Here is a 17,727-nt window from a genome sequence, read left to right on the forward strand (position 1 = left end):
TCATTGGGCAGAGGTCGGTCAGATACTGAGAGGTCAGTAGGCTGAGGGAGTCCTGAGGGATGGAATAGAGACGAGCAGTTTCCCACTTAATGTTCCATGCACCTGTGTAAGCAAACCATGTGACTTAGACCTAGAGGAAGGAAGGCCAGAAAGTAACTAATCACCTCACATACAGACTAGCACCATCCCAAGATATTTAATAGGCATTCCAGTATTCCAGCTTCCCCAAAGCCCAACACTGGAGGTGTGGCATGTCTCTCCCACTCACCTTCAGGCATGCCATCAAATGGGAGGTTCTAGCAGAGTCCTCCTGGCACTTCACAAGCCTGACCTTAGCTCTGGGAGTCCTGGGGTCCTCCTCATGTGCCCCCCACTCCCCAAAGGAGCAGCTCCCCCTGAAACCCTAGTGGAACCTGACATCTATCAGCCCTTTTCCCACCCTACCCAGGGACAGCTACTGGAGTACACAATTCTGGATGCACCTCTGGCCAGTGACTCCCACTCTGGGAATCTGAGCCCTTTGTTGATCACCCACAGTGTCTTCTACCTGCCGCTCCAGGGCCTCATCAAGAGCTGTCTGCCTCAGCTGTGCTGCCAGCCCTGGCAGCCTGATACATGCTGAGGAGGGAGGATATGGTACCCATGAGACCCACCAGCCAAGGAGGAAAGTGGCCACCCCATAGGACACCTCGGGGCAGCCAGTGCACGGCGTTTGCCAGGTCAGCCAGGTTGCTGAGTAGAGTTAAGACCTCTGACCACATCCTTGCTTCCATGGCCCTCCGCTTGCTTCTGGGCAACTGGCTGTGAGAGAGAAGGGGAAGAGAGCCACTCACTGCCTGCCCTTCCTATGTCACCCAGAAAGAAGCAAACAGTGGCCCACAGCCTCAATTCCACACTTTTCCAGGATCCCAGAGTATAGGGGTTGTGACCACTGTCCTCAACTTCATGTCACCCACCCTGCCGTGAGATACAGCCATGAAGGCTCAGCCTGTAGCCCTCATTCTAGCAAGCCTGTTCCCCCTACCTGGAAAAGGCACTACTTCCCACCCAGAGGCTAAAGCAACGCTCTTTGACCACACCACAACACACCCACTCTTTTGAAATGGTCCATCCCCTGAACCTAACAGACTTTCATTATAAAGAGGTGGGGATGGTCATCAGACCCTCATCTGACAATCTAGTCACTTCCTTCTGACTCTGCTGTATGCAATTCCACCCTAATTGCATGGAGGTGCTATGTAGCTATGAGGAAGTTGTGGTCCATGCTGGGGTGAGACTTTCCAATGATACAGCTGTTTGGGCTCACCCACACTCCCACTCTGTTTGGTTCTGCAAGTTGTAAATTGACTAAACCATACTTTAGTTTGACACCGAGGTCCCACAAATCAAGGCAGACATCTATTACAACCTTCCGGGGAAAGGGTTCCCACATTAGCCTTGCAAAGACCAGCAGGGGCATGGCTCAGGGAGGTTAGGGCTCAGTACCTGGTGAAGGTGCCTGTGGGGCTCTGCAATGTCTGTCTTAGCTTCAGTGCTGTCCAGAAAGACCTGCAACACAGGAGACCATAGGGATGTCCCTGCCAGAGCAGCATGACAAGCTGGGGTCAGAGGGCCAGCTCTCCACAGAGGCTGAGGCAGCGGCCTCTACTGCCCTCAGCCTAGGAAACTCTTGAGACCAACCACCCTCCATACTCAGCCAGCAGAGGTCCTGCTCGCAGCCTCCCGCACAGAGCTGCAGACTAGCTGTGCTTTGAAGAGACACTTGTCACTTTTAGGGGCAGATGCTGGGGTTCTGTCCTAGTTAGCTTTAGTTGTCAATCTGAGTCAGCCTAGAGTCATCTGAGGAGAAAAGCCTTGACTGTGGATCAGATTAGCCTATGGGCATTTCTGGGGGGGGGGGGCGGGGGGGGACAACAGGACTGGGGGAGTGAGAGGAGTCCCGAGTACGTGTGTAATGTTGACTGGGACAAGCCTAGGTCTGCAGTGCCTCAGCCCCATGGGAGTGGCAAAACCTCCCCGAAGAGCGAGGCTCAGAAGGGTGGCAAAGGTTTCCTAGAGAACCTGAGTGCCAGTCATTGACAGTGTGCCCAGAGTCTGACAGACAACTGCTGGGCAGTGGTGGCCAGCACCTTTAATCCTAGCACTTGGCAGGCAGAGGTCTACAAAGTAAGTTCAAGGGCAGCCAGGGCTGTTACACAGAGACACCCTGTCTCGAAAAACCAAGTAAAATAAAAAAAAAAAAAAGTAACAAAAAACTAGCAACTGAAGCTTCCTCCTCACAGATGTTTAGTCTGAGGCTGCTGCCTACAGACATTTCCTTCTGAGACTATCTGACCCCTCCCCCACCCGTGCTGCACATGATAAACTGAGCTTCCTGGGTGCAGCTGCAGTAAGTGCCACCTCACCCATAGACTACACACACGCTGCCTGACCTTAGCTTTTCTTTGTCTTCACTCTTGTTGTTGGGGGGGTGGTCTTGATGGGGGGTGGTTAGGGGGTAGGAGGGTGGTGGTAGCAGGATGGGGTGGGGGGGATGGTGGGGGGGTGGTAATTGGACGGTTTTGATTTTGAGACAGGCTCTCACTATGTGAACCTAGCTTCCCTGAAACTCACTTTATAGACCAGAGCTTGTCTGCACATGTGCCCAAGTCTGTCACTTCTTTAGGGCCACTGTCCTTTCTTCATTCCCTCCCATCCCCTAGTCAGGGTTCTAGATCCAAACTGTGCAGTCATGGCACCTACGAGTGAGCCAGCAGGCAATGTTCCTCCATGGTTCTCTGCCCTGAGTTCCTGCTTTGACTTCCCTCAATGACAGATTGTGACCTGGAAGTATCAAGCCCGAGCTGGCCTTGAGCCTGCTGTGTACGATGACCTCTTGCCTCTGCCTCCTGAGTTCTGGGATGACAGGCATGTACCACCAGGTCTAATTTATGCTATGTTGAGGATGGAAAGCAAGGCATTGTGTGTGCTAGGAAGCATTTTACCAACTGAACCACATTCCAAGCCCAGACAGAAACTCATCACTTAACCCAGATCCCACCAGAATGGACTATTGCTGTGGAGCTGCCCAGTGCTGGGAGACAGCCAACAGTGTGCATGTGGGCAGTGAGGTCAGCTGAGGTCAGCGAGAAACCATAGTCATGAAAGGACATCTGGATATTGTCCAAGCATGTCAGAGGAACTCACATCCAAAGGCTGGAAAGAAATTACCAGAGCCAGGCCTGGTGGCACAGGTCTGTCATCCCAGCTTCTTGGGAGGTCGAAGCAGGAAGAGTCAATGGGATACTTAAAATAAGGTTTCCTCCCAAGTAAAAAGTAAAATGAAGCTGAGTGATGGGGGCGCATGCCTTGGAAGCAGAGGCAGGAGGATCCCTGTGAGTTCGAGGTCTATAGACCTAGTAGTGGTCTATAGAGTGAGTTCTAAGACAGCCAAGACTACACAGAGAAACTTTGTCTCAAAAAAAGAAAAAGAAAAGGAAGGAAGGAAGGAAGGAAGGAAGGAAGGAAGGAAGGAAGGAAAAAGTAAAAGGAGGATCTGGCAAGATGGCTCAGCGGGTAAAGGCCCTTGCAGCCAAGCCTGGTACCCTAAGTTGGATCCCAGCATCCACTTGGTAAAAGGAAGGAACTGCCCAAGTTTGTCCTATGATCTCAATACATGGACCACAGCACATATATATACACACAAAAATGAAGTAAATAAATTTTTTAAAAAAGTAAGTAAAAAAAAAAAAAAAGGCCTGGAGATATAACACTTAAAAAATCAGTGCTGAGGGTACCTGGTGCTCATTGGGCAACCAACTAAGCTGAGTAAGGCCCAGGCCAGTAAGAACAGAAAAAAGAAAAGAAAAAGAAAAAATGGAGGGCCAACAAAATGGCTCAGCAGGAAAGGTACTTGCAATCAAACGTAAGGACCTGAATTAGATTTCCAGAACCCAAATGGTTCAGGGAAAGAACCAACTCATGTAAGTTGTCCTTTGAACTCTACATGTGCATACATCCCCCCCCCACACACACACACAAAAAAAAAAAAAGCTAAAAGAAAACTTTAAATAAAAAAAAATTAAAGTGAAATGACTGAGTAATGACATCTGAGGTTGACTTCTGGCCTCCACATGCTCACATATGCCCTCACACACATACAGGCATACTTAATTAATTAATTAAATTTAAAAAATTAAAAAGAGAAGTAAGGAGGAACAAGGGAGATGGCTCCATGGTTAAGACCACTTATCCCTACATGGCAAGCTGGGCATGGTCCTGCACACTCCAATAATCCCATGGCTGAGGGAAGGGAAGAAGAAACAGAGGGTCACTGAGGCTTGTTGGCTGCCAAACTAGCCAAAACACAAGATCTGGGTTCAGGCCAAGACACCCCCTCAAAGAAAAAGGCAGTAAGAGCAACAGGGAATATCCTATGTCCCATCTGGCCTCTGCATAGGCACACACCTACCACACACAAACATTATTGAATAAACTTGTTCTTTTATGGGGCTGGTGGTGGTCAGAAACCATGAACATAATTAAAAACCATCTTTCTTTAAAAGCTCTCAAAGATAAATACATCTTTTAAGGGGGGGGGAGAGAGGAGGAGAGATGGGGTAGGGATCAGAAGCACAGACAGACATTAAGTAAGACTCTGCCATGGTGCTAGCTCTGAAGGAGGAAGGGGCCACAAGCAAAGGGATGTGGGCCCTCTAGACACTGGAAAAAGGCAGAAATGGAAATGCTCTGGGGCCTCCGGGAAGGGACCAACCTTGCCCTACCTGGACATTATCCTGTGAAGTTGATTGCAAGTTTTTGACCTCCAGCATTGTGAGTAACAGATCTGTGTTGTTTTAAACAGCACATTTGTGCCTAACTGTTACAGTAGTTACCAGAAACAAAGACGCAGGATCAAACAGCAGGGGGGAGGGGGAAGGGGCTGCAGACACTACTCAGCAGCAGGGAGACTGGCTGCTCTAGCAAAGGACATGGGTTCGGTTCCCAGCACCCACACAGCAGCTCACAACTGTCTGTAACCCCAGTTCCAGGGAACCTGCCATCCTCTTCTGGCTTCTGTGGGCACTGCACACATGGTGAACACCCATACACATAAAATTTTCTCAAAAATTAAGGAAGGAAACGCCAATATGTGAAGACTTGCCCTCTCCTTTGAGCCCCCTCACGAAAAATGCAAGGGTTGGCATCCCTTGCTGCTGAGGTAACACTATTTGGGGAACCTCAGGTGTCCCCTCTGGCAGATGTCACATACCTGACAACTCCAAGGAGCAGAGAGAGAACCCAGAGGGCTGTGCTCAGGGTCCACCACCGAGCAGAGTCCACCTGGAGGACCTTGGCATCAGCAGCCCAGGCGACATGCTCACATGGATAGTACAGCTGGTCAGCCATGTTACTCAGGACAGACAACCATCGGATGAAGATGTCCTCCTCCTGTGAAACCAAGTGGTGGGGATAGGCCTGCAAGTCAGACCTCCCCACTGCCTGATTTTGGATGGTGCCATTCTGGGCCACAAGACATCCCCATGATCAGAGTCTGGTGTCTGAGCAGGACAGGCCACCTCTAATAGCTGTACAAGAAGAGAGCTAGTGCAGTCCTGGCTTCCTCAGTTCATGCTCATTGTACAACTCACTGGGTCTCAACTCAGACAATGCAATTCCCTGGAGAGCTGTCAAAACCCCAGGCCTGCTGAGCAGTGGTGGAACACACCTTTAATCCCAACACTCAGGAGGCAGAGTCAGATGGATCTCTGTGAGTTCAAGGTCGGTCTGGAATACAGAGAGAGTTCCAGGACAGCCTCCAAAGCTACACAGAGAAAAAAAAAAAAAATAAAGAAAAGAAACACCTACAGCAACCCTGAGCATTGCCTCAGAAGGCCTGGGATGGACACCAGAGGTTTGTTGTTGCTGTTATTTCATTTTTATTTGGGGTGTGTGTGTGTGTGTGTGTGTGTGTGTGTGTGTGTGTGTGTGTGTGTGCATGTGTGTGTGTGTGTGTGTGCAGTACCCTCTGAGGCCAGAACAGCATAGGATCCCTTGAAGCTGGAGGTTGAGGCGTTTCTGAGCTGCTGCACATGGGTGCTGGGAACCCACTCTCACCCTCCTGACTAAGCAGCAAGCGCTGGGCCATCTGCCTGGCCCCAGGGATTTTATCTTAAAGACAGAGTCTCCTGGGTGGCCTCAAACTCACTATGTAGCTGAGGATGACCTTGAACTCTGTGTGTGTGTGTGTGTGTGTGTGTGTGTGTGTTATGCACATGAGTATAAGTGCCTTTGGAGGTTTGGAGGCCAGGACTGAGTGTGCGATTCTGCAGAGATAGAGTTACAGACAGTTGTAAGCTCTCTAGTGGGGGACCTAAACTCAGGTGATCAAGTTTGAACAGCAAGCACTTTTACCTGCTGAGGGTCGGGGTGTGGCTCAACAGCAGAAACCAGACTAGAAACCTCCACTGAGGGGTAGTGTATGTGGCTTGGCAGTAAGGTGCTTACTTAACACCCAAGGCCCCAGTTGGATGGCCAATAATGCCATAAAAAAAATAATACCCAATGAGAAGTCTTTAAAACACCCACAGAGGCCACTGCTCCTGGCTCCTTGGGAAGGTCTAGTCCCCTCTCCCTACAGTTCCATTAACCCTGTTACCTCTGTCCCCAGGCCATACTGCTTAGTGTAGACAAACATGGCAGGGTCATCAAAGAGTCGCAAGACAGTCCTGCAGTGGCTGAGCTGGGCTGACACCTCCAGCAAGCGTCTTCCCATTTCAGACCTGCTGGGACATTGTTCCACTAGGACTCCACCGACGAGCTGGCAGCAATACCCCAGTGTCCGGATCTGTGGGAGACCAGAAGCAGTTACCACAGTCCCCATCATGGACTGCAATCCCCACCACACACCCAGCCATGGGCACTTTAGGATGGAACCCGGAAAGGGTTCTAAGAGTTGCCAGGTATGGTGGCTCAGGCCTATACTTCTCAGAACTTGAAAGACTCAGGTAGGAAGATCACCCACAGGGAGTTTACGGCCAGCATGGGTTACTTACTGAGACCCTATCTCAAAACAAAAACAAGTTCTAAGGGTCAACAAACTTCCATCCCAAACTGAAAGTTTCTGTTTGTATCTTTTGTTTCTTTCTTTTGCTTGCTGAGGCAGGGTTTCACCTCACCATATAGCCTAGCAAGTCACTGTCATCCCCCTGCCTCAGCATCCCCAGTGCTGTAATAACAGGCATGAAGCACTTTACCTAGCTAAAATATCTCTCTCTCTCTCTCTCTCTTCATTCCTTCCATGCTTGCTTCCTCCCTCCATTCCTTTCTAAGATGTAACTTTATTGTAGTTGTCAATTTGAGACAAAGGCTCATGTAACCCGGGCTACCCAGACACTGTCTATGATCAAAATTAAGATTCATTATTCCCCTATTTCTACCAAGTGCTAGAATGAGAAGTGTGCAACATATTTGGAATACACAGTGCCAGGGAGAGAACTCAAGGCCTCCTGCGTGCTAGACAAACACTCTCCCAACACCTCAGGCTCTGAAGAGGGTTAGATGAGAGCTCGGCATCAAAGTCCACAAGAGCCACACAGTGGGGTGTGGTGAGCACAGCTGTCATCCCAGTGCCAGGGGAGCAGAGGCAGGAAGACAAGAAAATTCAAGGCCAGCCTGGGCTGCATGGTGAGTTAGAGGCCAACCTGAGCTATGTAACAAGACCCTGTTTCATCAGAGAGAAGAGAGGTGGGCAAGGGAGGGGAGGAGAAAAAAAAAAAGAGTTGCCATGGAGAATCACACAAGAGTGCTAGCTTGTGTCACCAATTGTTGAAATGATGGGGACAGCCAGGCGATGGTGGTGATCACCTGTAACCCCAGCAATCAGGAGGCAGAGGCAGGCAGATCTCTGTGAGTTCCAGGACAGCCCGGTCTACAGAGTGAGTTCCAGGACAGCCAGGGACACAAAAAGAAACCCTGTCTTCAAAAACCAAAAAAAAAAAAAGAAAAGAAAAAAGAGAGAGAGAGAGAGAGAGAGAGAGAGAGAGAGAGAGAGAGAGAGAAAGAAATGACAGGGACTGAGAAAACAAAACTTTTTCTGCCTCCTGGGTTCCCCTTTGCCCACAGGCAGAGGCATCGGGTTGAAATGAAACACATTTGCCCTTCCTGGCCTAGCCAAAGCCCTTAGCTGGACTGAAAGAGCAGTCTAAAAGACAAAATAGTAATTTGCTTCAAATACTCGGGAGAGAAGGAAGGCATTCAGTAAGAGACTTAGATCATTGAGATTTGGAGGGGTCACCACCCTTGTGTCTAAGTTCCCTTTGTTTTTGAGACAGGTATCATGTAGCCCAGGCTGGCCTTGAACTCCTGATCTTCCTTCCTGCTGTGAGTGCTGAGATCACAGGCTTGTGCCAACATACCTGGTTTACACAGTGCTGAGGATGGACCTGGAAGCTTTGTCTATGCTAGGAAAGCACTGGGCTACAGACCCAGCTCTTTTATTATTTCATTTGCTTGCCAGAAATTGCTGGTTTCAGGCTGTGTGCAGCTGTACACACCTGTAATCCCAGCAACTTGGGAGGCTGAGGTAAGAGGATCCCTCCTAAGACACCAGCCTGGGTTACACAGTGAGTCCCAGAGAAGCCTTGTTCCTATTGGGTCATATGTTGTTTTGATTATAACCCCTGCTGTAATGGTGAACACTGTAATTGGGTTCAACTTAAATGTGAAGCCACCAGTAACGTCTGCCTTTAAGGAGCTGGTCAGGAAAGCTACAACTAACCACAGAAGCCTAATTGGTTCAACCAAAATGCCCATGTTGGAGGGAATTTTACTGTTACCAAAATATTTCAGATGCAGCACCAGCCTTGGAACATCCAAAATCCCCATATGAGAAGTCTTTGGCAGCCCAGATATCCATAGTGACTAGACAACTACTAAATGTGCAAACAGGGGTCTGACTGGTTTGGCTGTTCATCCAAAAAGCAGTCTAAATGTCCAGCTACAGTGGATTTCATTCAGAGTCACCATGGCTAGGGTTCTGGAAGTCTGGCCACATTTGGCTGAAATAAACCAATTGCCCTACTGGAGGTGATTCTGTCATAACATAAATGTTCAGCTACAGGGGAAGCAATGTGCTAAACCCTATTTTAGGTTGCTCAGAACAATCTGAGAACACCAGTGGCCTGGTGAGAGCTTGGTCATTATTTGATTCAGCAGGGCTGGATTGGCAGGTTTGACCCCAAATGTCCAACACTAGATGACTGTGTGATCGATTGGGATCCAGAGGGACAGGTACCTGACTAGATGGCAAGCTTCTGCCTTGCTAAAAATCATAGATTGCATTCCTAAAGTTAGCACCCAAGTTCTATTCCATTATTTGGCCACTTCCTCCTCCCGAGGCTAACAAGGTTCAGCTACCAAAGCACTGCAGTCCAGCAACCAAAAGCCCCCTTTGGCTACCTTAATTGACATGCCCAATTAAAATCAAACCCTTCTCCCTAACAAGGGGTTTTCCCTTTTACCCTTATAAACTGCCATTTGTCTCTAGAGGGCCATGTCCTCTCTATCCAGAAGCAGTTCTTTGTCCCCCTCTGGGACAAATCACCCTTCCCCTTCCTTCCCCTCTCCCTTCTTCCCCTCTGTCCTTGTTCTCTATCTCCTGCCTTTGTCTCTTATTGCCTGCCCTTTGTCCTCCTGTGGCAAACAAATCTTCGTGCTGAGAACTTGGTCTTGGGGAGTCTTGTACCGATACCGGTCCCTTTAGGAACTCCTCTCTGGCCTGTTTCCCCATCTCTGAGTTCTGAGCAAACTCCAGGTCACTCCGACCCAGCACGGACCCAAGCCTCCTCTCACCAGGCGGTCTCTGCCCCTGTAAGACTCCAGCGAGGAAGCCAGACTGTTCAGCAGCGCCATGGCAACTCGGTCGTGACGCCACCCTGGGCGGGTCAAAACTCCTTCCGGAAAGCGTTGAAGGCTGGCGCAGGCGCACTGCGACCCTTTTGTCCCCGCACTAGCACTTGTGGGCGAGCTAGCTAACCTGAACCTGGGCAAATGTGTTGCTGCTACACCTGTACTCCCTGCCTCAGGCACCCAGAATGACCCAGCGAATGTTGCAATCCGCTCCATGTCTGCTTAGGCAACTCCGCAAGCAAAATGTTTCAAAATTAACTCATTGTCCACATTAAAAAAGAGAAACAAAAAATCCAAGCAGAAGCATGTATCAGACCCACACAAAAGGGATTTCTCCTTAAAAGTGCGCTGCACTTGAGGCCTGCTTTGTCAGCTTGTCTGTAGTGAGCTTGTGCGGCTCTCACAACAAGGCCTCTTGATTGATTTTCATTTAATTGTTGTTGTTTATTTAGATTTTTTTTTTTTTTTTTTTTTTTTTTTTTTAGGACGCTATGTATCGTAGCTCAAGCTGTCCTTGAACTTACCATGTACTCAGGCTGGCCTTGAATTCCTGACTCAGTCTCCCAAGTGCTGGGATGGCAGGCATGTGTAGGGCTACAAGGCACCTTTAGAAGAAAATGATCCGGGCTGGAGACCCGCACCTTTGGTTCTCAGCGAGTTCCAGGCCAGCCAGATCTACATAGGGATAGCATAGCCAGGACTGCATAAAGAGACCCTGTCTGGGGGCGGGGGGCGAAAAACAGAAAGAAAAGACCTACACAAGGCCAGCAGGATGGCTCAATGGATAGAGGTGCTTGTGGGCCAAGCTTGTTGACATGAGCTCCATTCCTGGGACTAAGTGGAAGGGACATACTGACTCCCAGCAAGCTGTCCTGACTTCCAGTAACACCTTGGCATGTGGTGTGTGTGTGTGTGTGTGTGTGTGTGTGTGTGTGTGTGTGTGTGTGTGTGTATCAAAATATACAAAGATTTCTCTCTTCCAGGAAGGACAAAGGTGATCACTTAAAAGTATCTGATCCATATCCACCTGGAGATGGCAAAGGAGGGGTTCAGTTTAACAAGCTGGGGTTTATTCAGGTTCAGGGTGGGGGTATGACACGGGTATTTTGAGTGTTTGCTACCAAACAGGATCTTAGGCAATTCAGGCTGACCTCCAGCTGAATTTGTAGCCAAACCTAGTCTTGGATTCCTGATCCTCTTGCCTCTATTCCAGAGGGTTGGGATGACAGGCATGTGCAACCAAGTCCTGTTTGTACAGTGCTGGGTATGGAACCAGGGCTTCAGGCTAGCCAGGCACATAGTCTACCTCCCGACTGAGCCACACTCCCAGCCAGCTCTGAAGGCAATATTCTTCAAGTGACAAAGGATAGTCTCTCGGGTGGTGAGCTATGAGTAGGTGGATAAAGGATAGATAAAGGCTAGTTAGTAAAGCTTATTAGGTAGGAGACTGGGGATGTGGTTCAGCTGGAAGCCGGAAGACACAGAATAGAACAAAGGGATGATTTTACTCAAGTCTAACATGGTGAAGTTGAGTTTATTGAGGTTTCTTACTTTGGCTTACTCAAATGCATCCCTGACAGCCACCCTGGTCAGCCTGGAAGATAACCAAGCCTGGAGCTTCCTGCTCAATTGGGAGGCAGCCTAGCTACTCTGAGGGCCTCCTCTCCCCAGCAGTTGCTACTGTTTACATGCGCATGCATGAAACCATGGATATGAATGCCCTCAGAGGGCAGAAGGGAGCATTGAATCCCCTGGAGCTAGAGTTACAGACAGGTGTGAGCTTCCTGATAACTGAACTCTGGTCCTCTGTAGCAAGCTATGTTCTGACCCCCTGGGCCATTTCTTGTTTGTTTCTTTATCAGTGGTTTCTCAGCCTTCCTAACGCTGTGACTCTTTAATACAGTTCTTCATGCAGTGACCTCCAATCATAAAACTTACAATTCATAACTGTAATTTTACTACTGTTAATGAATTGTAATGTAAATGCCGTTTATGCAACATCTGTGTGGGTCTGAACCCACAAGTTGAGAACAGCTGCTTTAAAAGGTGAATGGAGGTTAGGTTGTTGGGAATGTATGTGCCCTGGGAAGGGATATTGGTACCCAGATCTGTCTCCCTTTGCTTCCTGGAATTCATGGAGACTCTGGCCATGATGTGCTAATTCCCATAAACCCAAAGCAATAAAGCCGAGAGACTGAAGCCTCTATGGCCATAAACTAAGATAACTCTTTCCCTCTAATAAGTTGGTTGCATTTCCTTACAGCAATGGAAAGCTAACACTGAGACCATATATATGTGTATCTTTAACTCTTAGCTCTTTGCTCGTTTGTTTGTCGATGTGATAACATGTGTCAGAATTCCATCTCTTTTTTGGAGGTGAATAATATTCCACTTGATAGACATACTATACTGTGTTTATCCAGGCACGCATTGTTGGTCTTTTAGGCTCTGTCTACCTTTGGAGTCTTATGAATAAAGATGTTACAAACACTCACAGATATGTACTTTTCCAAGTCCCTGGTTTCAATCCCAGGGATGGACTTACTGACTCATGTGGTGATTTCTTTTCACTTTTTGAGGGGTAGAATGTTTGGTTACTGTATGTGTGTTACAGGCATGTTTTCCCACCAGCCTGGTCCCACAGCCATGCCAGCCCCAAATAACACAAGAGATGCTGTATTAGATATAATGCTGTTGGACTGTTACTAGCATTTCTTGTTGCTTGTCTCTAGCAAAACAGAGTCCATCCTAGAAAAATGTTATTAAGAAGCCTTGCTTATCTCTGTTCTTTTCTTTCTAAAACCCCTTTTTAAGCTTTTGTCAAGTTTTAAGTGAAAGTTCTCGGGTCCACATTGTGGCACCATTTTGTAACAAGTATGTTTTCCCGCCAGCCTGGTCCCACAGCCACCCCAGCCCCCAAATAACACACAGAGACTCTGTATTAGATATAAAGCTGTTAGCCTGTTACTAGCGTTTCTTATTGGCTAGCTCTGTCTTAAATATTAACCCATTTCTATCAATCTAAGTATTTCCACCTGGTCTTATCTTACTGGAGAGAGGGCTGGGACTTCTGCTCTCTTTGTCTTACATGTTGAATCTCCTCCTACCTCTTCCCGAAACTTCCTTGCTTTCCTATGGGTCAATGGGCCTTTATTCATTAACCAATAAGAGAAACATATTTACAGAATGACATCTCCCATCGTGTGTGTGTGTGTATGTGTGTGTGTGAGAGAGAGAGAGAGAGAGAGAGTGAGTGTGTGTGTGTGAGAGAGAGAGAGTGAGTGTGTGTGTGTGTGTGAGTGTGTGAGAGAGAGAGAGTGAGTGTGTGTGTGTGAGAGAGAGAGTGAGTGTGTGTGTGTGTGTGAGTGTGTGTGTGTGAATGTGTGTGTGCTGGGGGTAGAACCATCTTTCTGCCTCAGAGAGTGAGTGTGTGTGTGAGTGTGTGTGTGCTGGGGGTAGAACCATCTTTCTGCCTCAGAGAGTGAGTGTGTGTGTGAGTGTGTGTGTGAGTGTGTGTGTGTGTGTGTGTGTGCTGGGGGTAGAACCATCTTTCTGCCTCAGGGCCTTTGCACCGTTGTTCCCTCTGCCTGGAATGCTTTCTCTAGATACCTAGATGGTGTCTGCCCTCACCTACTCTCCATATTAAACTTCTTACCCACTTTCATGTTTGGAACTGGGTCTCATCTTGCATCTGTGATTCTTGGGTCTCTGCCTAAATGTCATCATCTTATGGGGCCTTCCTGCTCACACTTTCTGAATATTCCTTGCATGTTTATTTTCCTCCTTAGCTGTTTTTGGGGGTTGGGCCACATTGGGTGGGGATACCCTCGTGTGCATACAAATGTCGAGCCTGACAGCAATGTCCTCCACTTTATTTTTGAGACAGGGTCTCTTACTGGCCTGGAACTCTACCCATTAGGTTAGGCCATCTAGTCACTGGGTCCCAAGGATCCCCATGTCTCTGCCTCCCTGGTACTGGAACAATAAGTGTACCACTGCATCCTGCTTTTTAAATACAAGTCCAGAGGATTGAACTAGGCTTCTTAGGCTTGCATAGCCAGCCCTCTATCCACCAAGCCACCTCCCCAACCACTGAGACAAGCTGTACTGGAACTTGCTATGCAGCTGAGGATGGCCTTGAGCTCTGTATCTTCTTGCCCCTACTTCTCAAGAGCAGGGATGGCAGGTGTGTACAACCATACCCGATGCTGGGATTTTTGTGGTTGTTTACTTATTTGACACAAGGTCTCAATCTACAGCTCTGGGTGGCCTGAAACTCACTATATGTCCCAGGGTGGCTTCACTTGCAGCTGTCCTCCTGCCTCCACTTCAACAAATGCTGGGGTTCCAGGTGAGCACAGCCATGTCTGGAAAGATCCCTTGAATGTGTGTTCTCCCCAATGGCTTATGTCTGCATGATGCCTTTCTCTGAACCCCCTGCATACTGCCAGGCTTTCTGCAGCACACACACACACACACACAAACACTGTTGCCATTCTCCACCCTGAGAAACAGCCTTGAATTTTGCAGGCCATGCCTAGCTCTCCTAGCAACTACCAACCAGCTGGTGAAGAACTGAGCTTGACCGACCTTTGAGAAAACACTTAGCCTGCCCTGGCCTTCCTAGCTGGCCTTGGACTTGCCAGGCACAGTCTGGCAATCACTGCTGATCCCCAGCCAATGTCCTCCTCCCCAACACAGAATGCCCACATGAGACAAGGCCACTCTGTTAGCTTGTCTCTAAACACAGGCAGTATGCAAAGCTGAGCACAGATGGGAGGAGCCAGCCCTCTGTTCTTTCTGCATTTGTTTATTGTGTGTGTGGGTGGGCATGCAGGTGCTGTGGTGTGTTTGTGGCTGTGTAACAACATTCAGGTGGTTCTCTCCTTGTACCACAAGGATCCCAAGGATCTAGCTCAGTCATCAGACTTGGGGGCAAGCACCTTCCCCCTGAGCCATCTCACCAAGCCCACACCCTTCTTCCTAGTTTATGAAAGCAACTAATACCCTCTATCCATCACAGCTTCATCCCTGCTTCATTTCTTTGTGGTTCTTCCTTCAAATGATACAGAAACTCAAGAACACTGAGCTTCACATATGCTAGGCAAGGGCTCTGCTGATGAGCTGTAAACCCCAACTCCCCTACCCCCACCCAGCCTGAGATCTGCCCCCCACCCATCTGCCCTCCAAAGTCTGTATTTCCAGGAAGCAGAGAAGGAGGAGGAATTGTTTGCATCTGGCTGGCTGAACCAAAGCCCTGGGGTGGGTTGGAGGCTGGGAGCAGAGCTGGCCTCAACCCAGGGGACAAAAGCCACAATTGGCTGGAACTGCTTTAGTGAGAAGAAAACCATCCAAATGGCTTCAGAATCCATTATAGCTTCAACTTTTGCTTTTTTAGACAGGATCTCATCAAGTAGTTCTGGCTAGCCTGAAACCCTCTATGTAGACAAGGCTGTCTCAGACTCACAGAGATCCACCTACTTCTTGAATTCTGGGATTAAAGACATGCACCATACACCTGGACCTTAGCTTTTTTTAAAAATCCTCTCTCTCTCTCTCTCTCTCTCTCTCTCTCTCTCTCTCTCTCTGTGTGTGTGTGTGTGTGTGTGTGTGCTCGTGCACGTGCGCGCGTGTGTGCTGGGGTGTTTTAGAAAGTATGTAGAGGATTTGTATGTGAGTTTTGTCTAGATTTTTTTCCCCATTGCTGTGGATGGGAGAGGGAGGGAGGGAGGGAGAGAGAGAGAGAGAGAGTTAAATTAGTCAGAATTTATTTAACCAAGGGTATGTTTCCAAGCAACCTTTAGGTAGTTTGAGTAGTAAGGAAATATCCATTTAAAAGGTAGCTTGGGGGACTGGGACAGTAGCTCATTTGGTAGAGTGCTTCCTTAGCATTTATCAAGCCCTGGGTCCGGTCCCATCCCTAGCACCACATAAGTAAACTGGACATGATGTGCACATCTGTCATCCCAGCACTGAGGAGGTGGGAGCAGGAGAATCAGTCCATCATCCTTGACTATATGGCAAGTTGGACAACAGCCTGAGCTACATGAGACCTGTCTCAAAAACAAACAGGAGCTGGCAAGGCAGTTCAATGGGGGAAGACACTTGCCACCAACCCTGACAACCCACATGATGATCTAATCCCCAGAGCCCATATGGTAGGACTCCCAAAAATTGTTCCCTGGTATCCACAGACCACCATGGAACACACCCAAATATGTACAAATAAATGTCTTCTGGTTCCATTTATATCGCTGTGGTTTAAATACTCTGAAAAGAAGAAACTAAGGGAGAAGGGGTGTATTTTAGCTTCCAGTTCCAGGTTAGTCCATTATTGTGAAGATAGGAACTTCAACTATTACCATCACATCTGCAGCTGACAGTGGAGAGAATTAAATGCATGGCTGCTCACTTTCTTGCTCAATGTGCTCATTGGTTTCTCCACACTCTGTTATACATTCCAGGACCCTGTCTAGGGAATGTTGCCACCCGCAGTAAACTAAGTCTTTCAACACTGATTGCTTGAGACAATCTGTACAGACATATCCACAGGTCAGCTGGAACTACACAACTCGAGACTCTTCACAAGTGATTCTAGGTTGGGTTGTGTCAATTAAGTTGAAAGTTAATGCTAACCCTCACAAAATCTAATTTTAAACAGTTAAAGGTGGTGCACTTGGGAGGCAGAGGCAGGCTGATGTGTGAGTTGAGACCAGCCTAGTCTACAGAATAAGTTCTGGGACAGCCAGGGGTACACAGAAAAACCCTGTCTCAAAAAAACAGTAATAAATAAATAATCAGTTTTTATAAAGGAATTAAATTTTAAAAAGATTCTTTGGCAGTCTATGAGCCCTGAAATGACAAGAAAGGCCAGTAGCTGAAGGACATTAGTCCCCATGTGCAGTGTCAAAATACAGACAAACAGAAAAACTTTAAAAAATAGGCCCAGACACACCACTTCTTCTAAAGTCATCACTATTATCCATCCTATTTCCCAGAACACAAAACTGAGGCTTTGAAAACTGGAATTGAATGCCTGGATCTCTGACAGAATTCACCCCCAGGTCCTCCAGGCTGCCCCACAGGTAACAGGTACCTTTGTGAAAACATAGTCTGGGAGAATTCTTGAGGTCATGATGTCACAATGAGCTGGGCTAGACTACTTTGGGTTAGCCTCTAGAAAGGACCAGAAGACCATCCCCCCAGGGATGACCAAGGCCAGAGGGAGTCTGAGAGCCCAGACCAGTGCTTAGTTCAAGATTCATTAACCCCGTGAGGTAGGTTGTGTTTCTGTCCCTGAACCCTCGGTATTAGGGACTGAACCATGGATCTCACACACTCAATCTCTAAGCTGAAGCTCTAAGCTGAGGCAGCAGGTAACCTAGGCTGGTGTCCCACTTGTTGTGCAGTCAGGGTAACACTGAATTTCTGATCATCCTTCACTTCCTAATCTTGGGATTATTGATGGATTGCCATGATTGGTTTGTGCCATACTGGGGATTGAACCACGTCTTCATGCATACTAGGCAAACACTACCAGCTGGCTACAGTGCACGGTCCCTTATTTCATTCATTCATTCATTCATACATTCATTCTTCATTCATTTATTCATTGTCCCAGGCTAATCTTGAACTCACACTCAGGTTTGAGCCTGACTCTGTTTTCTAAATTCTGGGATCACTGACACAAAGTCAGCTCTGTGTGTGTGTGTGTCTGTGTGTCTGTGTGTGTGTGTCTGTGTGTGTGTATCTGTAGGCTAGAGGATAACCTCAGTTGTCATTCTCAAAATTGCCCTGAGACACAGTCTTTCACTGGCTCGGAGCTCATTGATTTAGCTA

At 48.0% G+C, this 17,727-nt stretch overlaps 1 protein-coding gene across 2 annotated transcripts; it reads right to left on the reverse strand.

The window, feature by feature from the left end:
- Positions 1-456: 456 nt before the first annotated feature.
- On the reverse strand, positions 457-16,876 carry Pex11g (peroxisomal biogenesis factor 11 gamma). Of its 2 annotated transcripts, none has more exons than XM_051205256.1 (5): positions 16,844-16,876; positions 6,638-6,826; positions 5,252-5,430; positions 1,486-1,548; positions 457-801 (listed from the first exon to the last, which is right to left on the reverse strand). In XM_051205256.1, exons 1-5 carry the CDS (start codon positions 16,859-16,861, stop codon positions 567-569), a joined length of 684 nt encoding a protein of 227 aa, XP_051061213.1. In that variant the 5' UTR covers positions 16,862-16,876; the 3' UTR covers positions 457-566. The 2 variants fall into 2 exon arrangements, with proteins under 2 accessions (XP_051061213.1, XP_051061212.1); XM_051205255.1 differs by lacking the exon at positions 16,844-16,876 and adding an exon at positions 9,832-9,970 and having other exon boundaries at positions 458-801.
- Between the last annotated feature and the right edge of the window lie 851 nt (positions 16,877-17,727).

This window comes from Phodopus roborovskii, unplaced genomic scaffold (assembly GCF_943737965.1).
Source record: "Phodopus roborovskii unplaced genomic scaffold, PHOROB, whole genome shotgun sequence".
In the NCBI taxonomy this organism is placed as follows: Eukaryota; Metazoa; Chordata; class Mammalia; order Rodentia; family Cricetidae; genus Phodopus; species Phodopus roborovskii.